Source organism: Musa acuminata, chromosome BXJ1-6 (assembly GCF_036884655.1).
Source record: "Musa acuminata AAA Group cultivar baxijiao chromosome BXJ1-6, Cavendish_Baxijiao_AAA, whole genome shotgun sequence".
In the NCBI taxonomy this organism is placed as follows: domain Eukaryota; kingdom Viridiplantae; phylum Streptophyta; class Magnoliopsida; order Zingiberales; family Musaceae; genus Musa; species Musa acuminata.
In genome coordinates, this window is record NC_088332.1 from 43054917 (window position 1) to 43065304 (window position 10388).

At 35.1% G+C, this 10388-nt stretch overlaps 1 protein-coding gene, 1 long non-coding RNA gene and 1 other non-coding gene across 3 annotated transcripts; 1 reads left to right on the forward strand and 2 right to left on the reverse strand.

Moving 5' to 3' along the window:
- Positions 1–390: 390 nt before the first annotated feature.
- Positions 391–2014, reverse strand: LOC135677874 (transcription factor JUNGBRUNNEN 1-like). Its single transcript, XM_065190287.1, has 3 exons — positions 1737–2014; positions 1182–1465; positions 391–1091 (listed from the first exon to the last, which is right to left on the reverse strand). The coding sequence occupies exons 1-3, from the start codon at positions 1942–1944 to the stop codon at positions 690–692; spliced, it is 894 nt and encodes a 297-aa protein (XP_065046359.1). The 5' UTR covers positions 1945–2014; the 3' UTR covers positions 391–689.
- A 2972-nt stretch (positions 2015–4986) lies between these two features.
- LOC108953113 (uncharacterized) lies at positions 4987–6963 on the reverse strand. Its single transcript, XR_001978508.2, has 2 exons — positions 6631–6963; positions 4987–5481 (listed from the first exon to the last, which is right to left on the reverse strand). It is a non-coding gene; the product is annotated as an uncharacterized LOC108953113 (long non-coding RNA).
- Positions 6964–7033: 70 nt separating this feature from the next.
- Positions 7034–7107, forward strand: TRNAE-UUC (transfer RNA glutamic acid (anticodon UUC)). Its single transcript has one exon. It is a non-coding gene; the product is annotated as a tRNA-Glu (tRNA).
- The last annotated feature ends 3281 nt before the right edge of the window (positions 7108–10388 follow it).

Below are 10388 nucleotides of genomic sequence, written 5' to 3' on the forward strand. Positions count from 1 at the left end.
GGTTGGAAATGTTGGTCTTGATGATGCTCGCCAACACCGTCTGATGACGGTGGAGAAGTTTGAAAAGACGTATTTCTCCGCTGCTCCCTATTTAGAAGTTTGAAAAGATCGTTCCATGAGTTGTTGGAAAAAGGAAAGGGTAATATTGGTAATTTATAAATTATAAAGAATAAATTATATTTTATTATTTATTTAGGAGTTTGTCAAAGGGGTTATCAATAGAAAAAGGAAAAGGGGGACTGCTAATAGTATTTCTCGGAAAAATATAAAAGAATTTTTTTGGAGTGGCGAGAATAATGTATATATATATCATCAATACATAATCCAATAGCGTGTTTGACACTTCAAGATTACAATTGGTGGATCACATGACAGCAAAACTCCATTACGTAGAACGAGAAAAGTTTGATGAGAAACATCTCTTACTGACGAAGAACAAAAGAAACATTAATTATATAAAAGGAGAGTGAAGAAAGGTTAAACTGCATTTCTATACCAACAGTATTGTATCTTTCACTCGTTCAGGTTTAGCAAACTGATTGAGTATTGTTTTGCAGGTATCATCAGATCAATCGTCCCAATAAAACAAGCAGCTCCGTATGCTATTCCCCAGTCTTCGGTAAGATCATAAGGAATCATCATCCATTCACTCTCTGTGTTCCTTGTTTCGATGATCTCTGGTCTTCACTTCAAGTGTATCTACAACAAGAGGCCATGTCTTGGTCTGTCATGGACTCCATGATCCTCCCAAGCTCATCCCAGTTGCCATCTCCGAAGATGTCATTCACGTTAGGACTCGACGCTACGTCGGAGCGCAACGCGGCCATGGGAGCTTGTGCTATCGAGTTCCATTGGCTTCCATACATTTGCTCCCGCTCAGCGTAGCAGTTGCTAACGTACATCACTCCTCCCTGAAGGTAGCTTGAGGCGGCGAAGAACATGGTCTCGTTTCCACTGTCGGATTCGAAGCTGCTAGTTTTCGAACTCGAATCAGCTTGGGTTTTGGTGTTATTTGATTCTTTCCACTTTGGTGGGATTTTTCTGTGACAGACGCCATTTCTTTTCAAGATTCGACATATCGTCCATACTTCCTGTTACGAATTCGCATTATTGTTTTCAGGATGCAATCTACTGCATGCAGCACTGAGGGAGGGAGAGAGAGAGAGAGAGAGGAGTCTCACCGCTTCTTGCATGCTGAGACTGGTGTTGCTGGTGTTCTTGGAAGGAAGGCGGAACTCGTGCATCATCCATTCGGTCTTGGTGCCCTTGCCTGCGCTTCCTTTGTAGTAGACGAGGGACTTCTTGAGGCCGATGCAGTCGCCGGTATCGGAACAGACCGGCCGGTCGATACCGGTGGCCTTCCAGAATCCGGATCTGGTGACCCTGTTAGGCCTTATGCTGTTCCTGTACTTCCGACCCCTCAAGCAAAAGAAGTACCTTTCCTTCTCTCCAGCAGATATGACCTCTGCAAGTTAACAACAACATGCATTATGATCAGCAACTTACTTGCTTCAACTCTAAAAGCGAATGCTTTTGTGTTTCTTATGATACATGAGCTTAATTAGTTTCAGGAAAATTCTCAAAGCCAAGTCAAACATCTCTTCCTCCTCTCTCTTCCAATAGGAATGACATAACACAATCGACACCATTCGATTTATGAGTTGTTTGGATTGGTATAGTTGTTTTGAGAAGGGAAAAAGAATAAGGTGGAGATCAAGCAAGGGAAGCAAACTTACTTGGAAGATCCCATGGATCATGTTTGTAGATGTCTATCTCTTTGATGATCTCTATGCTGAAACCCTTCTTCTCCACCTTCCTCCGCAGATAGAACCCCACAAGCTCTTCATCCGTGGGATGAAACCGGAATCCCGGAAGCACCACATCCTCCTCCTCCTCCTCTACTGCCACCTGCTGCTCTCCACTCGTCTCCCTCCTCTCCTCCATGATCACCCTTACGTCTTCTTCCCTCCTCTCCCCCTTATCCGAACGTTTTAGGTGCGTACAAAGGAAGATTTTCTCTCAATTTGCTTGTAAATGTGAAGTTATATGCAAGTGAGAGGGAACTCTTTGACAGATGAATGCGGTCGTAGTTAACCTCGGTCAAGACATCACCTTTGATCTCTCTCTCTCTCTCTCTCTCTCTCTCTCTCTCTCTCTCTCTCTCTCTCTATCTATCTATCTATCTACATTCATTCCTTCCTCCTGACTTCTTCCGAGCACATTAATTGCAACGTCACAAACGTCCAATAAATCGTCTCGCTCGTCAATATAGATTGCGTGGGCTTTGACAAGATGATAGGATTGCAGCCGTGAGATCTGCATGCAGTGGAAGTTTAAGCTATCCGTAACATGATCTGCAAGTCTTCTCACCGTCGTTCTTTTAGCAGCAGATAAAGAACATTATATTTTGTGTAGTTTCCTTCCAGCAGCCACGCGAAATTAGAATCGTACAAAAAAAGTCGGAGAAGTTTCAATCCATGTTTTCCTCGAAGTCTGCTTGGATTCTTGTTTCCCCTTCCCATTACACAGGTTTATGAAGACGAGATGCTGTTATTGCATCAGCAAGATTAGAATTACCTTCAACAAAATGACGTGCAGAATGGGACGGCTAATGGCAAATCAACAGATTGATGTGTGTGTCTGTTCTTTGTATGACTTCTGCAAAGGTGAGGATGACATGAATGATCGACATGTGCTCAAGACTTTCTTGTGGACAAAGACAAAAGACATTAATTCTCTGACTCAAAATCATCATATACTTTGTATCATCTTTTTTTCACTCTAATCTAACTACGAACATCCAAAAAGAAAGTACAAAAAAGAGAAAATTAGATGCATAATCATATCGGAAAGACATAAATATCATAGGTTTTACACAGATAAATCATGTCTGAGGTTGGAATAGCCTTTTAATATGACCACCAATCTCCATCAGTAGCATCATTTTTGCTGACAAGTTCTTCCACACATATTCTGGTATAAATTATCACTAACACAAAAATCAAACACCAATGAAAACGTAAGAGTTTCCACATCAATTCTACTCTGAATTTTCACTGCTCACCTCAAAAATGTAAATTGCTTATTGCTAATTAGTCGCTGATGGAATCGATGTTGAGCGAGAAGGTGACACTTTGAAGTCACAGGTGATACTGGCGTACTGCCAAAGTTGTAGTCGGTGTCATTGGACTATTGGTTGAAACTGGGGAGATTGGATTTCTTTTGTTGTTTTTGATATACATGGCTGTTGTTTGTGATCTATTCTCTGTTTATTTTGGCTCTTTTCATCACATTCAACTCTGTGGAATCAAACTCATGAGGTCTTAGCTTCTAATTTTCTGCAAAATGAAAGAAAAAGACACAAAGAAGTGATGTCATTTTGACAGTAGCAGCCCTCGTGATGAAGGAAATTTAATTTCCTTCCTGCACTTTGACTTCCCTTCAACTTCAAACCTGTCTATCAAAAATATAGATGCAATGCATGGCAGGATGTTTGTTTGACAACCATACACATATTGGTTGATTATATTCGTAAAAATAAATATAATATTGTAAATCAAGGAGTATCTTAAAATTCATATATCCATATATTAATTCATATGAATTTGTCATTCGTGTCAATATTCTGAATCGTAGTAAGTATTTTATTAAAAAAATTAAGATATCATGTAAAGAAAATGATAATCAAATCACGATATGGACCAATGAGATAATTAGTCTATTAATTTTTTAAAATTTAAATTATAAATCAAAATATTTAAATTAAAATTAATAATTATATATATTAGACTTTCATAAGTCAATCTTAATCTTGTTCACTTTTGATATGAGACTGACTAGAATGTTACAATCCCGTATCGTTTCAATGATTGATGAAATATAGATAAGCCCATAGCAGATGAACTCCAAACTTTTCTGGTTCCATGGTTATAAAGACCAATATGATTCAAGGGAAACTCTCTCTCTCTCTCTCTCTCTCTCTCTATTCCACTCTGATCATTATTGACCAGAAGACCTGCCTGCTATAAATTTTGGGCAGCCAAGCAACCTAAACTTTGCCATGACTTGAGTTTAATGCAGACAACGGGGCAAGCGAGATTGATTCTCAAGTGTTTTTTTGTTTCTTCACCCCATTTTTGATCCTTGTTTTGGACAGATTACTACTTTGTCATCAAGTCAGTCAAAAGCCATCCTTTTAGACCATGGTAAATTTTATCGCCAACATGTAGATTCAGCTTCTGACTGTTGCTGCTGAACTTAGTCTATAAAGACTAATGAAGTTCACATATTTCAGGATTGTGATGGAACATAATTCTTTATGTTTTACTTATGGTCAACGAAATATTCTTCCAATCATTTTTAATTTCGAAAATATTATCCATTATGATCACCCTTATCGATAATTAATGGCGTTCATATGCATATTTAGGACTTCAAATCTAGAAGATAAGTAACAATTACTGATGCTATTTGATTCTATGTGCTATAAAATAATAGTTATAATGATAATTATAATCACCATCGTTGTTGTCATCTTCCTCTTTCTTCTTTCCGAGATTCTCGAGTAGCTGCGGCGGAATACAAGCATCGAGAAATATAATAGCCATTGAAATAGACCCCACATTTACGCTTTCCGATGCATCTCACTCTTTGTGCCATTCATATCTCTATTCATGCACACCAACCATTTGACATCAGTTATCGGCTGGCTATTCATCTCGTGAACGATCCTGCAATGTAGGTTATTGGACATAGATTTGCAAAATATAGAGTGGAGACAAAGCTTGGATGCATAATAAACACAAATATGTGTCAAGAATCCCACTGATTAATCTTGACATACATGTATGTCATAGCTGGACATGAATGCTGAGGACATACTTTCGAAGATGTCATACATGTGGAATGCAAAATTTTGAATCCAAATAAAAGATAGACATAATAGTCATTAGTCCACTCAGTTTTGTTGCACAAGTAGCAGACTGATTGTTCTCAATCATCAAAATACGGATTTAATTATTCATTCACCAAAAATAGAACTTGAAGGTGCCGGTTAACTTAGCTATTACAAGATCTTGGACTCGAATCCCACGTTCGTCGCTTATCTTTACAACAACAAAAAAAACACACTTTATTTCAAGGTGCCATTTTGACACCTTCAAAAATTAAAGGGACTGCTTCAAATGATAAAAATACAAATTTTACATGAAACTTCAAATTATGCCATTAATTTAATCGAATCCTCTCAATGTATCAACCAACATATCGTTTGCTTCATTGATCTGGGAAGCAAGGTAATGGCTTCCTCCACTATCAGGATGGTTAGCTACCATCACTCTTCTATGAACTTGATCTTGTCAAATTGAGCATGCTCTCTGAAACAGGAACAACAGGGAGAGCCTCAAATGCCTGAATCAAATATCTACCTCCCATCACAGCCGCAGCCACAGCCACCGAGAGACTTGCAACTATCGGAGTTGCCTGAAATAGTGACATTAAATTTTGTTTATGATTAATGTCAGCATCACAGAAATACCAATATACAAATAGTTCTTTATGGCAACCATGAACTTAACCGTTAGATCCCTTCTATCAAACCACAGAGACTATGGATATACACTAGCTCACTAGTAATTTTGAAAGAATGAATCGGGAATAGGGCAAGCTTCTCCAGAAAAAACTAGATACAATATTTTTCCTTTGAGTTCACATATTCCAACATAGGCATAGCCTTTACATGAAGGTTGTTATGTTTTGTTCTCAGTGATGACATGATTTATTGGCAAATGTAGGGGGTGCTCTTTGGTAACTAAACATAGTTATTCTGTTAAATTTAATTTAGTTATCGCTGTAGAAGTCAATAGTTTAAGTTAGAAGGCAATGGTTAGAGTGAGAACAGAAAAATGTTCTCCATATGTTTTTGGTGCATCAAATGGTAACTCAATAGCTGAACACCGAGCTCTAGATAAAAGAATAAGGCACTCAGAATTGCTAAATTTACAAGACAGAACAAAATCAAATTCAACTCGCATTGTTAATTATCAAGGGAAATACTGAATCCCTCTGTTGAATGCTTCACCAGCATTAGGGAACAAAATTCTCAAGCAAATTTTTTGAGAAATTACTGACACTCAAGAGGCTGCATATCTAATGATTCTGCTTATGGAGTGAATGGTTCTTAGATCTTAGGATATTTTCTCACATCTTGATGGTGAATATAATGTGTTTTTGTGATACGGGAAATCCATCTATATCATCTCTAAATTATAAAAAAGGCAGCATTTCACAAAGAAACTTAACAAATCCCCCTTAAGAAAACATTAAGAAGAATGGTTATTGTGGTAAAAAGATTTTTATGATGGACAATATTGTTTAGACACCTAACATCATTCGGATCGATCACACCACATAAATACTTAAACTACGAGGTGAAAAAAATTCCCAAAATCAGTCAACTCCTGTGTTTTCTTCTACGATCAGGCTATCAATAATCCAGAACCATAAAATACGATGTACCATACAAATATATAGTAATTGCAGGCTGTAACTTCTTCATGTACTGGAAAAAAAAAGGGGGGGTGGTGTCGGGGTCTGCAAAATCGATCAAAGAAGAGATATAATATCATTTACCATTGAGCTCCGGCTATTCCGAGATCCAAGCAATTCTGCAGCTGCATGCACCAGAAAAAGAAGGGTGAGAATTAGGTCATGTCAGGCCGAGTCAAAAGCTACAACCTTGAAAAGAAAGGAAGAAAAAGGATACGGGTCAATCAAATATAGGTCGAATTAATGGGAACCCAAGTCGAAGCGGCAAGGATTTAGGTTATCTGGGACTGGGATTGTCGAAGTCCAACTACCATCAAAGAAATTTGAGCGAGAGTGAAGATCGGAATAGGGTGGAAGATGAGCACCTACGACGATTTCGGAGGAAAGATTTCTGGTCTTCCGATTACAAATGTGAGCAGAGAGAAGAAGAGGGGGGTTGTTTCAAGATTAATGTTTATATAGAATAATTTATGAAACCTATCACGAATCCATTGTCGTCTAGTCCGGTTAGGATACCTGGCTTTCACCCAGGCGACCCGGGTTCAAATCCCGGCAATGGAAAGAATATATATTTTTCTACTTAACTAATAATAAAAGAAAAAAATTATATATTAATCTTTATACTCATATGTATCCATGAAAAATGTGAGGTTTATATATATGTCAGCATAAATTTTGATATATAATATTAGTATCTTGAATGTCACTGCCTTTAATGTTATTCGATTTAAATAAGTATATAGAAAAATAAAATGTTTTTTTACTATCCATAAATAAACAAATCCCGGCAATGGAAAGAATATATATTTTTCTACTTAACTAATAATAAAAGAAAAAAATTATATATTAATCTTTATACTCATATGTATCCATGAAAAATGTGAGGTTTATATATATGTCAGCATAAATTTTGATATATAATATTAGTATCTTGAATGTCACTGCCTTTAATGTTATTCGATTTAAATAAGTATATAGAAAAATAAAATGTTTTTTTACTATCCATAAATAAATTTTAAATATAATTATGTCGATTTGAGTTTTAATTAAAGTAGCTGATGAAGATTAATTTTAATGATATTATGTAAATTTTAATCTTCAAATCTATCAAGAGTTTTGTGCATGTTATGCTCATCTATGCTGTTTAACAATCATAAAGTACCAATAGTTATGATGTGATTGATAAAGGAAAAAAAGAAAAAACCAATCATACATTTTTCTACTTAACTAATAATAAAAGAAAAAAAAATTATATATTAATCTTTATACTCATATATATCCATGAAAAATGTGAGGTTTATATATATATATATATATATATATATATATATATATATATATATATATATATATATATATATATATATATATATATATATATATATGTCAGCATAAATTTTGATATATAATATTAGTAACTTGAATGTCATTGCCTTTAATGTTATTCGATTTAAAGAAGTATATAGAAAAATAAAATGTTTTTTCAGTATACATAAATAAATTTTAAATATAATTATGTCGATTTGAGTTTTAATTAAAGTAGCTGATGAAGATTAATTTTAATGATATTATGTAAATTTTAATCTTCAAATCTATCAAGAGTTTTGTGCATGTTATGCTCATCTATGCTGTTTAACAATCATAAAGTACCAATAGTTATGATGTGATTGATAAAGAAACCATTTACAAGTACCTTGACGAGATCAAAAGAGTCCCTTTTACGTGTAAAGAAGCATTCGATTTTATTATTAAATCAAATTTAAATCGTTCGATGCTTAAAAGAAGATTCAAAGTTAATCAGGATTTATTTTCACATTCATCGTATGTTGTGGCATTGAAAAGAGGATTCGAATGGATAGTGTGCAAAAGAAACGTTTTGATCGTTGATATATGAAAATGACATTGATTATCCGTTGACATGGCATGTCCACTTAGTTGACTCATCGTGCCCACTTGGCTGACTTGTTTAACACAATTTAGATGGGGATGTTGACGTTGCACTGCCAAAGTAGTCATTACCCATAATTAAATCAACACATCTTTTTATTATTTGATCATCTTTAAATATATTTTATAATAATCGAATCTCTTTAGGGCCCAATAATATAGTTATTATTATTGTTGAATGAAATCAATTGGTAAATTATTGATCAAATAAGAAAAGTGTGCAGGATTAACTACGATAGCAATCAAGACATAAAGCAAAATAAAGTGCTAGAGTCAAGATTGAAAGTTTGAGAGTTCGTCAGAAGTCCAAACGTTCGTCGAAAGTTCTATCAGAATTGACCGAGAAGTCCAGGAGCTTGCCAAAGAAGCTCGTCTAAATTCGCCAAGAAGATCGTCGTAAAGTCCAGGAGTTTACCTGGAGTACGCTGAAATATTACCAGAGATTGTTAGAAGTTCGTCGGAAGAAACCTAGACTAACCGAACTTGATTTGCTCAGTATATACCTTAAGAATCGTAGTTAGCACGTAATTAGAATTAGATTTTGGAGGTAATCTCATTAACTCTGTTAGAGGCCAACTGGGCCCGTAATTGGATTGGTTTAGGCCAAGGCTCAACCAAGTTGTTGGACCTTATATAACGATGGAATCGCCTAGGGAGCAATCTCCCATGTGGTCTAGGCGATGGTATCGTCTGTAATTATTACCTGTCAGGTGGTGGTACCGCCTGTCAAGCGATGGTACCACCAAAGCTCAGTATCCAAGATTCTGTCAAGCGGTAGTATACTAGCGATGGTACCGCTAGTAACCTGAAAATCCAGGATGAGACACTTTTTAACTCCAATTTTAAAATCACTATGGCCTATAAATACCCCTACCATTTTCTATATGAAAGGGTAGCAAAGTGCAATTAAAGTGTGAAAAAACTTGAAGTGTTGGGGTGTTAAAATTATTGTAAAAGTGAGAAGAGTCCTCCTCTTCCCTCTCTTTAGCTTTGTAATCATCCAAGACGAGGTGTGAGGCTCGTAAGGATTATCTCCTAAACACGTGAAAAGGAGAAAGCGCTGTAAAGAGGTGGTTGGTCTTCGCCTATTGAAGGAAGACTATTAGTGGACGTCGGTGACCTCGACGGAGGAGAAATTGGAAGTAGATGTATGTCATAACGACCGAACCACTATATATTTTGGTATGCTCATTTCCATTATACTTTTATTACTATCATTATTTTCTAAGTTAATTACCATTGAGACATAATAAATAAAGTTTAATTGATGCCTAATAAATATGTGATGATTACATATCACCTAAAAAAATATTCTCATATTAGACCGATGGTTACAAGACCAACGTATATAAAGTTCTCTCTCTAACTTGAATTCACTAAATTGAACTTATATTGCTAGAATGTTTATGTATCTTTCGTCGATAATTAAAAAAATAAAATTAATTTAACTATCAAAATAGTCTTGAGAAATAATGAGATATAAATATTCTGAACCGAGATACAAGATATAAAGTATAAGTATTTTATACTCTCAAGTAATGTTTTTCTTTATTCAGTCAAGCTTCTCTCCCTTTTTCCAAAGATGAGGAATACTCGAAAAGCAAAATAGGTTATATCAATTTTGTCATGTAGACTTGATGACCAAAATTAACTATATTGCATATAGACAAAAATTAATTTATATAATCCTCTTCTTAATATTGCATATAGACAAAGAAGGTGAATTAACTAATACTAATGAATCACTAGTTTTAGTTCAAAATAAATTATTACAATAATAATTTTGGATTAGTATTGATAGTAGTTAAATATATAATGTCTCCTTACTTTACTAATGTCTCTACTTTGTTTCACAGATATATATATATATATATATATATATATATATATATATA

Coding starts and splice junctions, on each gene's coding strand:
- LOC135677874 (XM_065190287.1), bottom strand. CDS start 1,944: ATGGAGGAGAGGAGGGAGACGAGTGGAGAGCAGCAGGTGGCAGTAGAG. Junction 1,466..1,736: donor TGATCCATGGGATCTTCCAA/GTAAGTTTGCTT, acceptor GTTAACTTGCAG/AGGTCATATCTGCTGGAGAG. Junction 1,092..1,181: donor GTCTCAGCATGCAAGAAGCG/GTGAGACTCCTC, acceptor AATTCGTAACAG/GAAGTATGGACGATATGTCG.